This window comes from Salvia miltiorrhiza, chromosome 3, assembly GCF_028751815.1.
Source record: "Salvia miltiorrhiza cultivar Shanhuang (shh) chromosome 3, IMPLAD_Smil_shh, whole genome shotgun sequence".
NCBI classification, from domain to species: Eukaryota; Viridiplantae; Streptophyta; class Magnoliopsida; order Lamiales; family Lamiaceae; genus Salvia; species Salvia miltiorrhiza.
Genome location: NC_080389.1, coordinates 36310690 through 36332130, shown reverse-complemented (window position 1 = coordinate 36332130; position 21441 = coordinate 36310690). Strand labels below are relative to the sequence as shown.

At 41.0% G+C, this 21441-nt stretch overlaps 2 protein-coding genes and 1 long non-coding RNA gene across 3 annotated transcripts; all 3 read right to left on the bottom strand.

Moving 5' to 3' along the window:
* Positions 1 to 208: 208 nt before the first annotated feature.
* Positions 209 to 3087, bottom strand: LOC131016522 (wall-associated receptor kinase 2-like). The gene is made up of 3 exons (XM_057945229.1): positions 1919 to 3087; positions 1668 to 1832; positions 209 to 1537 (listed from the first exon to the last, which is right to left on the bottom strand). Exons 1-3 carry the CDS (start codon positions 2778 to 2780, stop codon positions 330 to 332), a joined length of 2235 nt encoding a protein of 744 aa, XP_057801212.1. The 5' UTR covers positions 2781 to 3087; the 3' UTR covers positions 209 to 329.
* A 3894-nt stretch (positions 3088 to 6981) lies between these two features.
* Positions 6982 to 7619, bottom strand: LOC131016521 (uncharacterized). Its single transcript, XR_009099058.1, has 2 exons — positions 7443 to 7619; positions 6982 to 7220 (listed from the first exon to the last, which is right to left on the bottom strand). It is a non-coding gene; the product is annotated as an uncharacterized LOC131016521 (long non-coding RNA).
* Positions 7620 to 7660: 41 nt separating this feature from the next.
* Positions 7661 to 8744, bottom strand: LOC131016520 (chaperone protein dnaJ GFA2, mitochondrial-like). Its single transcript, XM_057945227.1, has 4 exons — positions 8598 to 8744; positions 8388 to 8475; positions 8221 to 8285; positions 7661 to 8152 (listed from the first exon to the last, which is right to left on the bottom strand). Exons 1-4 carry the CDS (start codon positions 8616 to 8618, stop codon positions 8072 to 8074), a joined length of 255 nt encoding a protein of 84 aa, XP_057801210.1. The 5' UTR covers positions 8619 to 8744; the 3' UTR covers positions 7661 to 8071.
* Between the last annotated feature and the right edge of the window lie 12697 nt (positions 8745 to 21441).

Below are 21441 nucleotides of genomic sequence, written 5' to 3'. Positions count from 1 at the left end.
CTGTAAATTGATTGCTCTAAATCTACGTAGTGATGCATATCATGCATCAGAAAACAAAGGAACTTGCCAATAGACTTTGCTGGTCAATAAAAATATACTGAGAACCAATACATCACAAATTAAAAAAGATTGAATAGATTTCTTGAAACTAATGGTTCGCTATGAATCACAGAATAGGTTTGTTTAAATTATCATACCAAGAAGCAACTTTTTCAGAAGAAAGTAGGAATATTGAAGTAGCAAATCAATAATCAGTGGATGATTATTCACAATCAATTCAAACACAAACACATAAATGTGGGAGTTGTAAAGCATTTTAGGAGCAGAGCTCAACGTGGGGTGTTGATAGGAAGAATCATACGGCTGTCCAAACTATGGTGTGCAGAGTACTCATTTGTACTAAAATCCGAACTCATCGGCACTGCATACAGATCGGATTGCTCACTTATCAACGGGACACCTTCCTCTTCAAGCTGTTGTTCAGTCCAAGGATGTTTGCTGAGCTTCCTCAAACCTTCGAGTTCCATTGCTACTTCCTTCATTGTCGGCCTATTCTCACTGTTCATCTTCACACATCTCTTCACCAGCTTAGCAACATCCTGTATTTGCTTCATACTTCCTTCCTTGAGCACTCGAGGATCCAGTATTTGGAACAGACGATCTTCTTTCATTGCCACGACGAAGAAAGTAGCGAGGCTCTTTTCTTGGTCGTTCTTCGTGGTGGAAAGGGGCTTCCGGGTTGTCATGAGCTCGGCCAGGACAACCCCAAAGCTGTAGACGTCGCTCTTCTCTGTTAACTGGCCCGTGTGGAAGTACTCCGGGTCCAAGTAACCTAAGGTTCCTTGGACTAGAGTGGAAACCATTGTTTGATTAATGGGAACCAATCTTGATGCTCCAAAATCAGCAATCTTAGCTGTGTAGTATTCATCCAGCAATATGTTGGGAGATTTGACATCTCTGTGGATAATAGGCATTCCTGCTGAAGAGTGAAGATAGGACAATGCACCGGCAGCCTCAGCCGCGATTCTCAGACGACTGTCCCATGAAAACCAAGGCATTCCTCCACTGTTATGGATGTGGTGGAAGAGTGTATTGTTTGAAACAAATTCATACACCAGAAGAGGGACTTCTGCTTCCAGACAGCATCCCAACAGTTTGACCACATTGCGGTGGTTGATTTGTGTCAAGATGATCACCTCATTGATGAACTGCTCTATCTGAGTTTGATCCATTACCTTGGACTTTTTAACTGCAACAACTTGATGGTCGTGGAGGATCCCTTTGTAGACGGTGCCATAACCGCCCTTTCCTAGTATGCGATCCTCTGCATAGTTGTTGGTGGCCTTCTCTAGTTCTTCAGCTGTGAAGATCTTTGTTGATTTCATACTACTCTCATTTGAGGAAAGCTGTTGAGTCAGAAGCAGACCACCATTTTGCACAAAGAATTTCTCTCTTAGTTTCAAAAGCTTCCTTTTCTTCACACCAAAGATTAACACAATCATACCAATAGCCAAGGTCAACAAGCCAAAGCTAATACCTGCAAATCTCATCCATTTTCAATCAGTAAAAGATTCTATAATGTCTGGATTAAATTTCAAGAACCTAATCCAATATCAGACCAAGAAAAGCATGAAAGTAGAATCAATCAAATTTATGACAGGATATACCTAAAGAAAACTTGGCAACAGGAAACACAGACTTCTTTATGCAACCACGCCCGTTCTTCGACCCATCGCCTGAGTATCCCTTCTTGCAAGAACAGTTGAAAGTGCCTTGCAAATTTTTGCAAATCCCATGTTCATGGCAAGGATTACTTCCACATTCATCAATATCTGCCATAGAATTCATTGAAATTCTCCAAAAAAAGTAAGATTCTTCTAAAGGGAAACATAAAAACGAGGTAAAAAAAACAAAGCACCTGTGCAGCCTGGACTAAGATATGGATTCCCCTCATAACCTTTTTGACACAGACATCGGTATCCTGCAATGTCATCAGAATCAATACAGTCTGTATTATCAAGACAAGCGAAATCAGTCGAGTCTCGAGCTCCTTTGCAATTCTCTTCACCAACAGCCCAATCAAGAACCACAGGCACATTCTCTATAGTCCTGTTTCGGAAAGCCGGGTCGTTGAGGTCAGAAATGCTGAATCTGTAGCTGCTCGAATCCCCGAGAAACGCGTAGGCGCAAGGATCAAACGACCAAATCGCCGTGTGATTGCTAAGTGGGACAAGAGACGCATTGAAATTCTTCAATCCCTTTGGAATGACTGTTTGGCAGCATCCAACGCCAGAGCAATCTCCATCGATCAAATCCTGGCTGCTGGAGCAGATTGAGATGCATCCGCCGGTGTAATTGCGGCCCATCGACCCCGTGATCAGCGCCATCTCGTGGCAGCCGATCACGGTGAACTTGTTCTTGTCCGAGAACGTGAATGGAGACGGCCCGAGATTGATCCAGACCAGCTGTAGGGGGTTTATTTTGTTGCCGAATCTGTCGAAGCAAGCTGCAGCGACCCAGTTCTTGACTCGTAGCTCGTTGTTGGACATGTCGACTATCTCTATGTTGCTGCCGGAGATGAATGCTTTTGGAGGATCGAAGGAGGAATTGCAGTTCACATCAAACCAGGAGCTTATTGAGCAGCCTGAGTTCAGCCCGATGCCGAAGGGATATGGAACTGTTATGTTGCCGCATTTGCTCTCGCAATTGGGCTTCGAGATGATGCTGCTTGTGGATGGAGAGAGAAAGAGGAGAAAGAGGATGAGAGGAGTGAGAGACATTATGGGAATGTCAATCGAAAAGAGTTTGAAATTTTCTGATATGTACTCGGTTGATGAATTCTAAAACTGTTCTACATTTTCTATACTTTTGTTTTTCTAAATACTTAAAAAAATATATTACTAAGTCATGTTTGTTTTTTTATTCATTGGCCATCTGTGTTTACCTTGACTAATGTAGTAATGTATTGTTTTTGTAACTGTACAAAAATTTAGAAGACTTGTAACCTTATAAATTCGTATCCTGTAACATCATGATTATTTTGGTATATATGATAGTATTTATTTGTAAAATTTACCCCATGGCTCATGCATGTATTGCATCGTACCTAGTGTAGACATATATATTATGTTGACTTCGATCTTTTCCACGACTAAGTCTATGTTGGTCAAAAAAGGGCAAACCACCAAAAATCAAAAGTTGTGGCAAGTTGGTCAAAAGTTGGCAAGTTGCAGCCATTCAAAAATGGCGCTGCCACCTACCACCATCAACATTTGCCTATAAATTGCCTCGCAGCAGCATTTGCAAGATCACCCCAGAACAATAATCCGGCGGAATTATTTGTGTCTAATTTCCCAACAACAATCCTGGGCGGAATTATTGGCGTCTATAATTCCCAACAGTCTATTGATCGTTTGGTAGAATAGAATACTCCATAACATTATACTCACCATCTCCAAAAATTATGTGTAATTTACCTTTTCGGAACGTATTTTAAAAATATTCACTTTTCATTGTTGAATATCACTTCACCCCTATAACAAAAATCATTTTTCACTCACACACATTAACTTAAAATTTCTTAAAACTCGAGCCACCGGTCCTCAAAGGGACACCAAGCGGTGCGAACTCTTGTCTATGAACAGTGAGGCGCAGGGGTTTCAAACCTCACCACTCTCCCTCCCCCAAGCTCAAGCCACCAAAAATGTTGCATGATTTTTTTTTAAAATAGAAGGAGTATATAGTTTTGTCCATATATAAAAATTTCAAAGGAATATTAGGAAATAGTGTCTTAGTCATCATATATTTATCCAAGAATGACAAGTTGCTGATCCAGAGGTTATTGTACCAAACTTTCAACAGTTTGTTTGATTAGTTCTACTTGACCAGGCTGGGTTTATTAAAAAAGAAAATCAATGTGATCATAGGCATGTAACAATTTCAATTTTCCTGGAGATATTTCAAATTGTTATACGAAATATATATATATATATATATATATATATATATATAGGTCTTGTATAAAGTTTGAAGAGGGGTTAAACTGTGCTCAAACACACTGCATCCAATTAGGGTTGGTTTTGGATTTTGGAGGTATTGCATGGGTGCAGTTTTGGCCGTAGAGCCTTCGTTGGTAAACATATCATTGATTTTCCTTTTGTCCCAGAGTGTCGGAATTGTTTTGAATTGACAAATTTATTATAATATGATCATTTGCTCAAAATAATATTTCAATATGCGAAGAATAATGGTTTGTAATGAGCATCAACCATTTTTATAAGAGTGCACTATTTTTATAAGAGTGCAGCACGTTCTTTCATTTGAAAAATCAGCTAGCGAAAAATAAGTGCATTCGCACATAAAGAGAATTGGTAATAAATAAATGTTGATGAGCATAAATTCACATTTCATTTTATTTTTTTATAATAATAATCATTATTTATATTTTCTAAAGAAACTCTTGGCTAATTTCGAAAAAGTATAATCTTAAAACACTTCTAAATTTGAAAAAAAAAACATATAAATTTAATATTAAATAAAAATATCAATTAAGAGTCATCTATTTGTGTCATAATGAGAAAAAAAAACACTGCCAAAAAGAGAAGAATATTGAAATTAATTCATATTGATCTAGGTTTCATGTTCACATACTTTAATTTTAAATTCAAGTATTCTAACAAAATTAAATGTCTAATTAAACTATTAAATAAATCATTATAATTTTTAATTCTAAAAATTAAATTTGCAGAATAAAATATAGTAATTTATGTGGATGGAGAATTTTAATGCATACTTCTCTACTTGATTAATTATTAAAATATAAAATATAAACGGTCGATAACAAATGTTTAGATTTATTTTATGTATTATTTTGTTGCAAAGTGCCCTTTAAAATTAAGTATGTATAAATAGGGATGTCAATCTAGCCCGAAACCCGTGGGCTGGCCCGATTAACCCGCCACCTGAGAGGGTTAGGGTTGAATATTTTCAATCCGATAAAAGTTATAACCCGATTAGCCCGTAACCGAATAGCCCGGCACCTGATAGGACCGGCCCTACTAACCCGATGGGCTAGCCCGAAACTCGAATACTTAATATTAAATATTTAGATATAGGGTTAAGGTGCAGATAGGCCCCTCAAGTGGAGGCCCTTAGAGCGTTTCAGTCCCCTTACTAACTGTATGTGCAAATTGGCCCCCGAACTCAAAAAAACGGTGCAGATCGGTCCCTCTGACTTAACACCGTTATGGGCCGTTAGTCAAGGGGGCGATCTGCACCGTTTTTTCAGAGTTCAGGGGCTAATCTGCACCTTTTAACTTTTTAATTAATTCATCTTTCTCGCTCAAAATTTGATCGTCGTTGTCGCTGATTCAAGCTCCGGCGAGGCCGGCGGAGGGCGCCGCCCCTTTCTTTCTCTCTTGGGCCCTAAACCTCGGAGCTCGCTCGACTGCACACGCTTAGCGTCAAGGACGAGCCCTAATTCTCCCATTCCGTCGGAAATCGCCGCCGCAATATCCGGTGAACCCGCCGCCTGGCTTTTCTCGATGAGGAGTCGCCTAGCTTTTCTCGATAAGGAGTCGCCTCTTTCTCTCAAATCCGGCAAAATCCGATGATAAAGGCCGATGATGCCCGTCGCCATCTACACTATCGGCGTGCTGTTGAAGAAGGACGCCTTCAAATCAGAGACCATGGCCAACATGATCTCGATCTCGATTGGGGTCACAATCATCGCCTACGGCGAGGCGAAGTTCGATTCGTTGGGGGTGATTCTGCAATTGGGGGCGGTGACGTTCGAGGGAGAATTCGAGTTTCCATTTCGATTATGTGATTTTCGGGAGCAATGACGCCGATTTGGAATTCCCGATTTGGGGCTTGGGAACTTGATTTCGTGATTTTCCTCATCTGACGGCGATTGACGCCGGAAAAGTTGGTCGGAGAAGATGTGATATGATTTTTTTTAATGAACGTTGTGCAGATTAGCCCCCGAACTCCAAAAAGGGAAAAGATGCAGATTAGCCCCTGAACTCCGAAAAAACGGTGCAGATCGCCCCCTTGACTAACGGCCCATAACGGTGTTAAGTCAGAGGGGCCGATCTGCACCGTTTTTTTGAGTTCGGGGGCCAATTTGCACACACAGTTAGTAAGGGGGACTGAAACGCTCTAAGGGCCTTCACTTGAGGGGCCTATCTGCACCTTAACCCTTAGATATAAAAATAAAAAAAATGACAAATATTATAAAGTCTCATCATTTCACTTTTCTGTATTTTTGAGATGCTTTGCTTCTATGAATTCAAACTATTGTTGGATATTTTATTATTATTTCGTTAACAAAGTTGAATATTTTATTGTTACCAACTTATTTTATATATTGTTGGGAACCTTGTTGAATATCCTAACCCTTGTTTTGATGATACCAAAAATCATAGGACTTAACTGTAATAGACTAGAATTGTTTTGAACTCAAGTGTTAGAGTTCGTTTCTAGTTTAGTATGCGGTGTCGAAGACTGAAGAACGAAGGACTGAAGACTGAAGTACTACTACAAAAACGCTCATACATAACGGATAAAATCCGTTATGTATGACCCCAAAAAACCGATAAGTATAGTGGTGATATCTATGATATGGTCATACATAACGGTTTTATAACCGTTATGTATAGTAGTATAGATAACGGTATGATGCGCTCATACATAACGGTACATAACCGTTATCTTTAACAATTATACATAACGGTTCCTACCGTTATGTATTAATGATATAACCGTTATGTATTAGAATTTTTAAATTATTTTTTTCATCATACTTAACGATTTTTTGCACTTTTTATAACGGTTTTTACCGTTATCTTTGATAGAAATACATAACGGTTTTTTTGCACTTTTTATAACAGTTTTTTGCATTTTTTATAATTGTAATATATTTTTTTCATTTTTCCTGTTATTTATCTCAAAAATTAAAGAAATAATTATAAAACAACAAAATGACATTGCCATCGATAACATATATTATATAACATCCAAAATATTCATACATTGTCATCCAAATATTCATAAATATCACATACATTTATGTCTAACAATTCTCCCACCATATAAGCACTAGGTTCTTCATATCGCCCAATTTTATACTAACTACACCACCAGGGACAAGAATAGCACCATCTTCTCCATGGAATTAATATAGTTTGCTTCTTCTTATTGAAGTAGTCCCAGAGGCATACCTGTATAAATTTCAGAAGAAAAAATCATGATTTTTTACCAACTATACATCCACACATAATGAAACACTTTATTAGGCATTATGGCAGAATCAACTCTACAGTCCACGGAATTAATATAGTGAGAGGCAAAATCAACTCTACAATGCTTTACATCAATTTTCATCACATAAATGAACAACGTTGCCACACTTCTTAGGCATTATGGCAAAAAATTAGAAAAACCTGATCTTTCCCATACTAGAGCTCATCCGCTGCACGCGGTGCAAGTTGAACAGTGATGTGATCCAAGAGAGACTGCCGGCTGAAACAAATTTAATGATTAAGTGTAGTAGAATGTCGAGGAAAACTGAGTTCTGTAACAACGATATGGCAAGAGATGTTATTACCATGGCAAGGTCACAAAAACATCAAACTTCATCAACTTTGCAACAGAGATACAAGAGATAAAAAATATGACTATTTATAAATCTGAGTCATGTATTCATCTCTTGCTTAAGTCCTTAGTTGAAAGATATGGAACTATAAATGGTTAAAAATTGAACAAAACATAAAGTAACCTAGAGGCGGACAACAGAAAGAATTAAAGACCCAATCAAACTTGGACCATTCATGATAAATGATAAACTAAGCAAGATTTAGCAATATTTGCATATCATACAGCCCCTCAAGTACCATATCATAACCATAGATAATTGACGAGTATTAAATATAAAGAAGATATAAACTGCAAAATTAGGAACTAGTATATAAATAAATGAATAACTTCAGAGAGCATAGTACAGCATGTGACCAAAGCAACAAAATGCAGACTCGTCTATTGATCAGTAATTTCATTTTGGAAATGTGAAATGTCATACCGAAACAATTTTTCCAGCTCCCCCACAACTTGGACAAGTAGATTGAAGAGTGAAAGGACCATTTTGCGAGATAATCTGTGAAAGAGAACCAAGATGTTAAAATGAAGCTGCAAATTACAAGAAGAAATTTCATAGGTACTCACCATGCCAGAACCTCTACAGCGTTTACAAGTCTCAGGCCTTGTTCCAGGAAGAACCCCAGCTCCACCTAAAATTGGAAATTGTGTGATTCTTAGTAATGAACACAGGAGATAGCATGTGAGTTGAACACATTTTGATTATATATATTAGGGGGGAAATATGACAATACCACAAGTTTCGCAAGTTAAATCAGTCATAATTGACAGTGTTTTGGTGCATCCTTGGACAGCTTCCATAAAGGATAGTTCAACAGCAACCTAAAGTCAATACAGAAATTGGTTAGGACCGTTAGGCTACATTTCTCCCCCCCCCCCCCCCCAAGAAAAAAAAGAGAAGAAAGGTACATGCTTATGATGCTATTGTTTGATAACATTTATACCTTAACATCTTCGCCACCCATGTCCCTATTGAATATGTTGAAAATCTGATCTCCAAGAAAATCCAAACAAAAAACCACAAATTAATCCTCAAACTTAAGTAGAAGCTAAAAAGTACTGCAAAAAGGAAGATCATGCTACTTCATACATATAAAGTTATAAACATGTGCAGGTTAACAAGTCGAGGTTTTTTTAGCATAAACCTACTTCCATATACTACAAATAAAATCATGGACCAAATAAAATAACGTTAACAAACAAGTAAACTAAAGTTTATGAAAACAGTTAGTTTAGGTTATGACTTAAACAGACAGTTCAAAATGAGACGAAGCAATTCCAGAAAAGTCACCTAGCAATTAACAACTGAAAAGCAATGTATTCCTTCAGATATGAGCTATTAAAAGTTCATATATGCTAACAAGACACCTCTAAGCTATTTATTCCGTCAGAAGCAGTCAACGTATAAAAGCAACAGTTTGAAATGGCATAGGTGAACTCATCTTTGATTTTTCGTTCCCCAGTGTACTAATCAACATTCTGAAAAAAAAGCTAGTTTATAATCACCCATGGCAAAACATATCCTAAACTCTCCAAAAACTAAGAACTAAGTGTTCTTATTTCATGTCAACAATATTCAATCTCATTTTACCATCTGCGCCAAGAGATGATTCTGGAGAACTATTAGTTTGGTAACAAGGGGTGAAAACAAAATAAGAGAAAGGATACATAGAATGGAAAAGAGTAAACAAAGCCTTTCAACTAATAAAGCTTGACCCACACTAAGCCAAAGACCAACTAAAGAGCATAACTACGTTAACAAGGGAGAATTTCATCGACAAACAAGGAAAGAACTCTTTTGAGATAAGAAAAAAAATCCAATATCTGAACTGACCTGTGTTCTTCCAACCAAGCTCCAGCAAAGGATCCATGCCTTGATTCGTGATGCTCGCAGTCATCTCCTCCCACAATTGATGGCTTCTCATGGCCAATTCTCATTTCTCACTCCCTAGGATTTTGTGAACCCTCCATATGTAACCTTGCCCTGAACTCAGCAAATTAGCTCAAATTCCAAACACAATAACGAAGTGAGGAAGCATTTTGTTTTATTTTTACACGAAGACCTATCTTTTCCCCATCCCTCAGCCACCGCCACCCTCACACAGCACACACACACAAATCGAGAACAGGAGAGAGAGAGAGAGAGAGAGAGAGAGAGAGAGATCGAGAGGGAGAGCAGAGAGAGAAAGAGAATACAGGTGTTACCTGAGGCAGGGGGCGGCGGTGCGACGGCGGCGAAAGTGGCGGGACTCGCCGGAGGGGCGAAATTTACAGAGGAGAGGGAGGCTGAAAACCCTAGGCGTCGATTCTGGGCAGCTGTTCGACGGGAGTGGCAATCCGCAGGCAGGAGACGACCGCGTCGTCCGACGCCTTCTTCAAAATCCTGCTCGGCGGAACCCTAGCCCTGAGGTCGGAAACCAATTTAGGGGAAATGATGGTGGAATCCGGCCGAGCAGACGGCCGGCGTGGCAGCTACGCTGGTCGTGGCGGCGAGTCGCGACGGCGGTGGCAGGGCGCGACGATGGTGAAGAGAGAAAGAGGCCAAGTTCGATTTGGGAAAATTTGGTGGGGGTTGTTAGGGTTTTGATATTTTACAATAAAATATTAAATTTAAAAATAAATATAAAAAATACTAATACATAACAGTATTGAGGCGCTCATATATAACGGTTAAAACAACCGTTATAAAAAGACGCTAATAGATAACAGTTGTCTTAACGGTTCTATAATACCGTTATGTATGCAACTAATAGATAACGCTCATACATAACGGATTCACTAAAACCGTTATCTATTTACATGGACAACAGTACATAGATAACGGTTTTTTGTCAAAACCGTTATCTTTTCAAAAAATGCGCTCATACATAACGGTTTTCTAAAAAAACCGTTATGTATGAAGTGTTATGTATGTGTAATTTTTTAGTAGTGAAGACTGTAGATCCCAATTGAAGTATCAGTTGAAGACTGATTACTTAATGCGCGCAAAGGACTGATACTAAAGTCAAGTATCAGTTGAACATTCCTCCTAGGACTGATCTTCCAACGTTCAGCGGAAGCCACGTACTCACAAAGTACAACCGCATTAAATGCAGAGATCTCAGGACCTTATCTCTGCAGAGGTCATTCCTATTTGGTGGTTACTTTTCAGAGACGTCACATCTCATGTTCATCAAAGAGAGCCGTTTCCACCCAGACAAGGAACCTCGAAGATTGAAGCCTCAGCCCAAATTCGAATTGCTCTCCAACGGAAGAAATCTTGAGGATGATTTACGCCAACGGATCTATTCAACAGTTCTCCTACAAATAGCGTTCGAGGATCACTTCAACCTTCACCGATTCAACAACATAAGCTGAAGCTTTGCCGAAATTGCTACTCAGCCTTAAGCTTAAACTCCTCATAGCTTGAATCGAAGAAGAGAATTCCAAAGCCAAAATCAGTCACTGCTGATTACATACATTCTCTTAGACCCTAGGCATATATCTGTTTACCCAGAAGCCAAAGGTCAAACTTGCTTCAAAGAACTTGTTTTTTGTAAGTATAGTTGGCACTCGTTCAAACCTCCCCCCATAAGAGTGTTTTGAGTGATTCGGAGGTCAAAAGGGTTTTCTGACTCTGAGAAGTCTTAGCACGGGTTGTGTTAAGCAAGGGAAATCCTACGCGAGTGAAGCGCGGGTACTGGAGAAGGGTTTTCTTCAGTGTACGGTTATGTGCACCCGGCAAGCACACGGTTCGGTTTGCAATGCACCTGTTAAGCACTTGCGGAATGGATTGTTGGTCTGATCAACCAACCGTGGATGTAGGAAAGGGTTTTTCCGAACTACGTAAAAGTCTCTGTGTTGTTTACAGCTTTCAGTTTTACATTCTTACTTGTGTTATTTCAATTGATAAAACTGAATACTGACTAACTGAAAAGAGAAACCTTAACCAACAACTTGCTCCACCGAGGCTATTTCGAAACTAAGTTTAATTTCCGCTGCGTATGATATCAGTCTGACTGATCTATCTTTCCATAGTCAGGAAGAGTGTTATCATCAGTTAAGTTCCAACAACTTAACTGATAACTCCTTACTGAAGAGCTTTCAGTATCAGTCGTTAACCCTGTTTGGTCAAAACTGATTTCAGTAAAACAGGCATCTTTGTTTGCATGAAAAGTTTCGTTTCGATCTCTGACCGAGATCCCTCTGATTGAGGTCGGTTGATTAATTTGAAAATAGCCTATAGGTGTATTTCTCCCCCCCCATACACCTATTCGAGACCCTCAGGACCTAACAATTGGTATCAGAGCAGGTTTTTCGCAAGAACTACCTGTATCTGACTAGTTCTAATTAAACTAGATCCTTTTTCTTAAAGGTCTCGAAAAAGTTCTCTCTTTCTTTTTGTGCTTGCTATCTGTTCTCTCTTTTTTGATGGAGACTAACCACAGCAAATTATCTTCTCTACCTATGTTTAGTATTGAAAAATACGACATATGGAAGTTTCGGCTTGAAAGCTTCCTCACCGCCCAACATTGCCGAATGTGGGAAGTCATCACCAGCGGACCAATCACCATCACCGAAACTGTCAAAAGGGTTCCTGTTGATCCACAACAAGATCCTTACGATGAGGTCCAGCCCAAGCAAAAAGCATACTTCACCACCGAAGAAAGGAAGCAAGATGAGCTAGACAACCTCGCCAAAAGCATCATCTCCGGCACCGTTCCCGACAAGCATGTCATGAAGATCATCAAGTGCGGAACTGCAAAGGAGATGTGGGACATCCTGGAAAGAATGTACGTAGGTTCCGAGGAAATCAAGGAAAATAAGCTATCTATAGCTTGTCAGAAGTTTGACTCCTTCCACATGCTCAAGAATGAATCTGTCGAAGAAATGGAACTCAGATTCAACCAAATCTTGAATGAAGTTCAATCCATTTCTAAAGACAAATACACTCAACGAGAAATGAACCTGAAGATTCTTCGAGCACTGCCACGTGGAGAATGACAGATCTACTCAGTCGCTCATCAGCATAAGCCAGGATTCAGTCAGCTCCCGACAAACAAGCTTTTCTCTGATCTCACGGCAAATGAGTTCGACCTTCTGAGAAATCTTGGAAACAAGAAGGCTGGAGGATCAGACGAAGATGGTCCATCAACCTCAAGAGGAGTTGCACTGAAGGCCTCAACAAGATAAGGCAAGAAGCAGATCAAGGAACCAACGGAACTCAACCCAGAGGACTTCTTCAGTCAATATGCATTGTTGACTGAAAGATTCAACAAGATGGAGTCCAAGTTCCGGAAGTACAGAAGGTTCCACAAGCAACACTACAAAGGAAATGAAAGAGAAAGCAACCCCAGACATTCCACAGATCGAAGCGGAGAAAGGAAGTCAGCCACTTACGACATCAAAGACAAGGAATTCTTTGGATGTAGAAAGAAAGGGCACTTTCGACATGAATGCCCTGATCTGACTCAAGCTGAGCGCAGAGAACTGAGAGCTAAGAAAGAACTCAGCTTTTCGAAGAAGAAAGCGATGGTTGCTGACGATGCTGATTCTTCCAAAGACACATCAGAATCATTCGACTTCGACAGTTCCAGCTCAGACGATGAGAGCCGAGCCCTGATGGCCAATGAATCAGAAAGCGTGGCTGACAACAGCTACGACAATGGAATGAATGGCTCAGAGGTAATCTCTCACTCGAAAACTCCTTATACTGATAACTTCCTGATGCTTTCAGGAGACCACTCAGAATCTGGAGATAGCTCATCCTATGAAACTGACGAGGTTGATCAGCTCATGACTGGTCATTGTCAGTTGAGGAAAATGTTCGAAGATCTCCTCAAGCAGAATCAGAAATTGGACAAGGAGATCAATGATGAACGAGCTAAGAATCAGACAATCATCTACTTTTCGGATGAAACTTGTCTTGATCAGCTAATCATGGAGAACAGCCGACTGGAGGAAAAGCTCAGAAACTCCAACTCAGAATGTGAGAGAGCATCTCATGAGATCAAGAGGCTCAATCACAAGCTGGAAGAAACAGTCAAGAACTGCATGATGCAGTCACCTATGATGAGCAACTTTCCATCGAAAGGTCTTGTTAAAAGCATTGGAGGAAAGGTTGCAGCTGACAAAGGAAAGAAAATCATGATCATTTCAAAGAATGATCCTTCTGAAATCACAACATCAGAAGAATCAAGAGATCATGATATGGATGAAGTTCGCAAGCGCAGACTGATGACTAGATCAAATGTTCCACCTCCACGGAGCTATAGACGAGCAAAGGAGGCCCCCAACCAGATCACCCTACTGAGAAGACTGGAAAGCAGATTTCAGTCAAAGATCGGGGAAGGAACATCAGGAGTCAAAAAGAATCTTCCTCACCAATCCAGGGGGAAGAAAGGCCATATCAGTCAGAAACTGACATCAGTTCAGTTTCAGAAGGAACAACATCCATGGAGACCAAGCAATGCTGAGTCCAGACGAGCCAAGCGACATCCACGACAACAAGCATCTGGACATCAGTCAAGTCTCCATAAGTTTACAAATACTCAAGTATCTCAAGAAAGATACTTCGCCGAGCAAAGAAGACCTCAACCACTCATCAGACAGAATTGCTACAAGAGTGAGGCCTTCAAAGGAATTTCTCAACAGATGAATGCTCATGTGCCAACTGAAGCGCCAACAACGCCAATCAGACAATCAACAAAGCGCAAGAGATCAGCCAGACCAATTCTAAAGCAGATATGGGTTCCAAAGGGAACTCGAACTAACATCGAAGGACCCAAAGCTTGATTGGGTGCCTGAAGCTACTCTTCCTTGCAGGTCAATGTCAGGAAACACAAAAAGAAGGAAGAGGCCAAAGCTTCAATCAGAACGTGGTATCTGGACAGTGGCTGCTCGAAGTACATGATGGGCTATAAAGAATATCTGTCTCAGTACGTTGAGAAAGCTGGATCCAAAGTTGCATTCGGAGACAACTCAATTGGAGAAACAAAAGGCTATGGTGTGCTCAACATGGGTAACGCCAGTATCAGTAATGTCAGCTTTGTTTCTGGTCTTAAACATAACTTGTTGTCTGTGAGTCAATTTTGTGACAGCGGTTTCACAGTGAAAATCAAGAAAGATGAATTCACTGTTAGAAACAATCAAAAGAAGGTGGTACTGAAAGGATTCAGACAAGGGAGTCTCTACGTCGTTTCTTGGAAAGACAGCCCTCCAGAAACATGCCTCATCAGCAAGAGCAGCTCGGAGCTCAACTGGCTGTGGCACAAGAGACTCAACCATCTCAACTTCAAGACGATCAACAAACTTGCTAAACATCAACTGGTAGAAGGTCTTCCTTCTATTGTGTTTCAGAAGAAGCAAGAATGTGAAGCATGTCAAAGAGGAAAGCAGACACGGATGTCATTCAAATCAAAGTCAGGACACTCCTCTGAAAGGATTCTGCATCTACTTCACATGGATCTGTTTGGCCCGATCACTCCAAAGAGCTACAATGGTAGGAAGTACACCTTAGTAGTTGTGGATGATTATTCACGATATACTTGGTTATCTTTCTTTTCAAGAAGAAAGAGACGCTGGAGGAACTGCCAAAGCTGCTGAGAAGACTGAGCGTTGAAAAGGAAGTCAACATCATCAGCATCAGATCAGATCGTGGGACTGAGTTCCTCAAATACTGTCATTCGTGAGTATTGTGATGAACAAGGAATCAGTCATCAAACTTCTGCAGCAAGAACTCCACAGCAGAACGGAGTTGCAGAAAGGAGAAACCGGTCTTTGAAGGAAGCAGCAAGGACAATGCTAGCCGAATCAAAACTCCCCTTGAAATTTTGGTCCGAAGCAGTCAACAACGCATGCTACACGCAGAATCGCTCCTTCCTCACCCAGAGACATGGAAAAACTTCATACGAGCTATGGAAGAACAGAAAGCCTTCAATTGCCTATTTTCATGCTTTCGGTTCTAAGTGTTTCATCCACATCAATGAAAAGAAGAGGTTAAACACTTTCGATAGCAAAGTTGATCCAGGAGTCTTCCTTGGATACTCTGGAACTGAGCGTTCAAGCAAAGCATATCGAGTGTTTAACTCTCAAACTCTTTGTGTTGAAGAAACACCTCATGTGATCTTTGATGAGTCTACAGATGATTTCAGGGAACATGAAGCTGAAAAATGTGTCCAAAACACTGAAGGTTCCAAAGCTGAAATCCACAACACCGAGCCCTCTACTGTCTTGGTGTGGGAACCAGGCAAAGATGAAGATACTGAGTTACTTCAGTATTAGAAGATCAACCAAAGGTCTGAAGTTCAGACTGAAGCCAATGCAGATGGCATCAGTCAAGGGGAACTCCAGTTGCTGAAGATCAAGTTGAACGTGGTGAAGCAGATCCAGCTCAACTCTCCCCTGCTCCAGAAGGTGCTCAACACCTCAGAATTATTCTGACCGAAGAAGCCCCACCATCTCCAGAAGAAATCAAGAAGTATCGAAGATTGTTTGAACTCCACTCAAAGGAGAACATCATTGGAGAACCATCAGATGGCGTCAAGACTCGGAGATCAATGTGCAACCTCGTCTTCGACATCAACCAGAACTGCATCAACGAAGATAAGATTTTCAGTTGTTTCTTATCATCTACAGAGCCCAAGGATATTGAAGAAGCTCTGAAGTCTACTCATTGGGTCATCGCAATGCTAGAAGAACTAAATGAATTCAACATGAATTCAGTTTGGGAGCTTGTGGATCGACCAGACGATGCAAAGGTGATTGGCTTGAAATGGATTTTCAAGAACAAGGAAGACGAAGAAGGAAACGTTGTGAGAAACAAAGCAAGGCTTGTAGCTAAAGGATACAGTCAAGAAGAAGGAATCAACTACGACGAGACGTTCGCTCCAGTTGCCAGATTGGAAGCAGTCAGACTCTTCTTAGCCTTTGCAGCTCACAAAGGTTTCAAGGTACACCAGATGGATGTCAAGTGTGCATTTCTCAATGGAGTGCTCACGGATGAAGTCTATGTAGAACAACCTCCAGGATTTGAGGTTGCTGGACCAGAAAAGGTGTACAAGCTGAAGAAAGCGCTCTATGGATTGAAGCAAGCACCAAAAGCGTGGTATGATACTCTCTCGGAGTATCTTGTTGAACAAGGTTTCAAGAAAGGATCTGTGGACAGAACTCTGTTCACTCTCAAAGAATGAGAAGATCTCTTTCTTGTTCAGATTTATGTCGATGACATAATCTTCGGATCCAAATCCGAACACATGTGCAATAAGTTTGCTGACATCATGACCAACAAGTTTCAAATGTCCATGATGGGAGAAATGAATTTCTTTCTCGGATTGCAAGTCAAGCAGACCAATGAAGGAATACTGATCAGTCAGTCCAAGTATACCAGGGAACTGATAGCCAAGTTCGGTATTCAGCACATGAAGTCAGTCAAGATTCAAATGAACACAAACTGAAAAGTTGATCCAGGTTCAGAAGGAAAATCTGTCTCTTCGACGAAGTACATAGAAATCATTGGATCTTTGCTGTAATTGACTGCGAGCAGACCAGACATCGCATTTGCAGTCGGGGTATGTACGAGATATCAATCAGATCCAAAGGAAGCTCATTTGGATGCAGCAAAGCGGATTCTAAGATATCTTAAAGGCACACCAAATCTAGGATTGTGGTATCCAGCAGACGACGACATCAAGCTCACCGGGTACTCAGACTCAGACTTTGGTGGATGCAAGCTTGATCGCAAATCAACCTCCGGAACATGTCAATTCCTAGGCAACAAGCTCATTTCATGGTTTTCAAAGAAGCAGACTTCAGTCGCCACCTCTACAACTGAAGCTGAATATGTTGCTGCCGGAAGCTGCTGCTCACAAATCCTGTGGTTAGTCCATCAACTAAAGGACTATGGAATCGACGAAAAGGAAGTTCCTATCTATTGCGATAGCTCCAGTGCTATTGCAATCTCCCAGAATCCAGTTCATCACACAAGAGTGAAACATATTGCTATTCGACATCACTTTATTTGTGATCATGTCGAAAAGAAGAATATCTCTGTGGAATGGATTCCCACTGCTATTCAGAGAGCGGACCTGCTGACCAAGGCTCTTCCAGAAGAGAGGTTCATTGATCTATGTGGAAAGATCGGCCTCATCAACCCTGAAGAGTGATGTTGTGTATGAAGACTTTCTCAAAACAGTCATGTTGACTGGTGGTCACCAACTACTGTTTCTACGACGTGGAAAACAATGAAGTCCGAAAGCTCATCTGAAGAAGAAGTCATCCTGATGAAACAACCAGGATCAAGTGGTATCAACTGACTACGATGTTCAGTTGATCAGTAAGTATTTTAAAAGCTTACTTTTAAAATCAGTTATTTCAGTTTAGAGTTTTGTGTTTTTAGTTCAAAAACTTTTCTCTAACTGATCAGTTTCTTTCAAAAACTTTAACTGATTGTTGAAAAATGGAATATCCGAGAAGGACAAAAATCTTTAAAAAGAGGAAATCTGTTTTGATTGAACTTGTCCTGATCTTTTACCAAAAATCTTTCCAACCTTTTTGTCTCTGCAATAAAATTTCTTGAGAAGCTCATTGACATGACATAATGCAATGATGTCTTTCAGCTTTTTGAAGACGCAGTCCCTCGCAGTGACGGCGGACGCAAAATTTTTCTTCAAATGCATTTTAGGCACAGTTTTCGAAAAACTTTTCATCTTCTCACATGGTTCACATCCTGTCTATTTATACCATGTTGTCTTCTCAATTTTTTCTGCATCAACTAACAACTCTCCACAGCCTTCACTGTGAGAAATATTTTCAATATTTCTAAAGTTGCAGAGAAAAATTGTTCCGACGAAAGGAGAAATCTATGACTGCAAAGTCATGGAGTGGAAGAATGACGCTCATGGTGAGGAGCAATATATGCAGAGTAGGGAGAGAGTACAAATCAGAGGAACCACTCTCATCAGAGGAGCCGTATGGGTCAGAAGAACCATTTATACCAGAAGGATTTCATCCATCAGAGGAATGACTCTAGCCAGAGGAGTCATCCGCACTAGAGAAGTCATTCTTGACAGAGGAGCCCTCTCCTCCAGAGAAATCATCCGCGCCGGAAAAGTCATCATCGTCAGGGAGGTCATCGTCATCAGAAAAGTCAACTCCATCAGAGAAGTCACTACCGCCAGAGGAGACGCCCTTGCCAGAGAAGACGTGTTTACCAGAGGAGTTCTTCATGACAGAGAAGACGTGTTTACCAGAGGAGTCCCTCATGCCAGAGATGTCAATATCACCAGAGAAGATGCCTTCGCCAGAGAAGACATTTCCATCAGAGGAGCCAATGAACGCGCGGGAAGGTCTCCCGCGTATTATCGAAATTACCATTGTACCCTTCCATCACGCAAGACGCATGCACCAAAGACGATTTTACTATTTTGCCCCTCCGCTTGTAAATCTATAAATAGGGCCCGAGCTCGTGTATTATTCCTTACGCTGTCTCATATTCTCAAATCCAATTGATATTTTCTCCTTTCGTGCAAGATCTCCGATTGTTCTTTACTCCGTCTTCTTCCAGTCATTACACTAGGTATAGTTCATGGTTTTTCTCCATAGTTTTAGGTGTTGGTTTCATTAAACACCAACTGGCGCCGTCTGTGGGAAAGCTACTGAATTAAGACGTGAGATTACGGTCGCCGGCGTACGCAGATCTGTGATTTCAATCGGATTTGCGGGCGTTGGCACCGGTTGGTCCGAATAATCTGGATTTCCAACTATGTTTAATCGTTTAGTGGCGTTTTCTGGTTTAATATGTGATTAATTTGCTGAGTTCTGCGTTGATGTGTGTTTTGGGTGCATGGGGAAAGGTGGCGACGGGCGTAAAACATGAATTAGGGGAAATTTACGTTTATTTACCGTTTGTTTGGTGTAATTATCTGCGAATAAGGGGTTCTCTTGTAGAATTGAGATTTTACTTACCGATCTAATGTTTTGCATGAGGAAATTGTATTTGGGTGCTCTGTTCTGATTATGTTCGACATTTCCTTACGGATCCCCGATATTTTGGGTTTATGGTGCGTGTATATGGTCGTTTTATGTGTTAATGCGATAACTGTGGGTGATCTTCGTGTTTTATCTTGTTTTCGGTGAAGCGTGTGATTATTACTGTTAATTCAGGGGTTTGCATCGATAAAACGCCGATTAGTACTTTGCTTCTGTTGTGCTCGGGTTCGTGTTGCTAATCCGTGGGTATTCCTTGTTTACAATTGATAATTACCGTTACTTCCTATGTTTTGGTGACTAATCCTCGATTTGTATCGATTGGATCGGAGTTGATGCTCTATTTTTGTTATATTGGTTATGTGCCGAGGGTTTGTAGACGTTTTTCGTTTAAGGGAGGGGGTTTATGGGTGTTTTCCATGATTTTCGTGGTTGATCTTCGATTTCGATGATTGAATTGGGAAGCAATGCTCTGATCCTGATATATTGGGGTTTTTTGCTGCGGATCTATGGGTTTTCGTGGTTAATCGTCGATGTCAAGAGTATTTATTGTCGTTGATGCAAGAGTTTTACCTCAATAATATGATAATTAACACTTGATCTTTGTTTTGGTGAAATTCATATTATTGTTTTGTGAATGATCTTCACTTGTGGGAAACGATTATTCATGATTCTTCATGTTTTCCTTGACTAATCTCCGTATTATTAGCTTGATCTCTTACATAATTCCTTTTCTTATCATGTTTAATGCAATCGTGCTAACATATCTCCTGGTGGTAGCTCTGCTTGTGTTTATCTCTGGGTATTTTGCGTCTGTGGAAGTTTTATTGAGGGCCCTGTTTTCTCAATCTATACTCTGGGTTTATTTCCCCGAGTGTAGAATTACTTGGAAGGGAATTTTTTAACGGTCTCTGCACCGGAAGCCGGGATTTCTTATTGGATTTCTTACATTAGGGACTCCAATCGGTAATAAGGGATTTATTCTTTCGTCGTTAGAATGGTTTCTCACTCTGTTTATGTGTAGGTACCATGGGATCATCAGATGCACACCGCAACCTAGAAAGGGAGTTCGACTCCGCTGCTCTCACCACTGAGATGCCACCTTCACTGTTCCCAGGCCTACAGGGCAATGCTACTTTCACTACCCCACCAGGGTTTCAAGCTATCCCCGCCACTCCGTTGACAGGGTTGAATGCAAGTCTCCAGAGATCTGCTCTGGTGACTCCAGGATCTGACATGCCATGCTTAACTCCCGCGTCTGGAGCGGGACAACTCACGTTTGGATCGATGGAACAGATGATGGCGCTGCTTCACTACTCCGCTGTGCGCCAGGCACTAGGAACTCCCATGTTGTCCACTGTTCCCACTGTAGCTCCACTGGTGGGAACGGCTGCTTTGCAGGGCACTGAGGCCCCACCTCCCGCTGCTCAGGAGGTAAACGCTCTAGCAATCAACAAACAAGCTGCGGTGCCTCTGGAAGTGCAAGGGGACCCTGCTGACAGGGAAGTGGAAAGAAGACCAGAGGGGAGCCGGGTCAGACTTAACAGTGTGGTGAGAAAGGAAAGGGTTGACGAGTCTGATAGTCAATCCGTCTCTTTGGTGTTCGAGGAAGAGAGACCGAGGGAGAAAGCTCGGCTAAAAAACCAAGTGTCTCAGCTAAAACATCAACTCCAGGATCTGGAAGAATCACTGAGGGAGAAATCCCGAAGGGAGGACAGGGAACAAAGGTCAGGAAAATCGCACCGGGTGGAAAAGTCCCATCGATCGGAAAAATCACGCTACACAGAGAGGTCAGAGGAAAGAGAGCCGGAGTATTCCTCTGGC

Coding starts and splice junctions, on each gene's coding strand:
- LOC131016520 (XM_057945227.1), bottom strand. CDS start 8,618: ATGGGTGGCGAAGATGTTAAG. Junction 8,476..8,597: donor TGGGTGGCGAAGATGTTAAG/GTATAAATGTTA, acceptor TATTGACTTTAG/GTTGCTGTTGAACTATCCTT. Junction 8,286..8,387: donor TTTAACTTGCGAAACTTGTG/GTATTGTCATAT, acceptor TTCCAATTTTAG/GTGGAGCTGGGGTTCTTCCT.
- LOC131016522 (XM_057945229.1), bottom strand. CDS start 2,780: ATGTCTCTCACTCCTCTCATCCTCTTTCTCCTCTTTCTCTCTCCATCC. Junction 1,833..1,918: donor TCTTAGTCCAGGCTGCACAG/GTGCTTTGTTTT, acceptor ATTCTATGGCAG/ATATTGATGAATGTGGAAGT. Junction 1,538..1,667: donor TGTTGCCAAGTTTTCTTTAG/GTATATCCTGTC, acceptor TGAGATTTGCAG/GTATTAGCTTTGGCTTGTTG.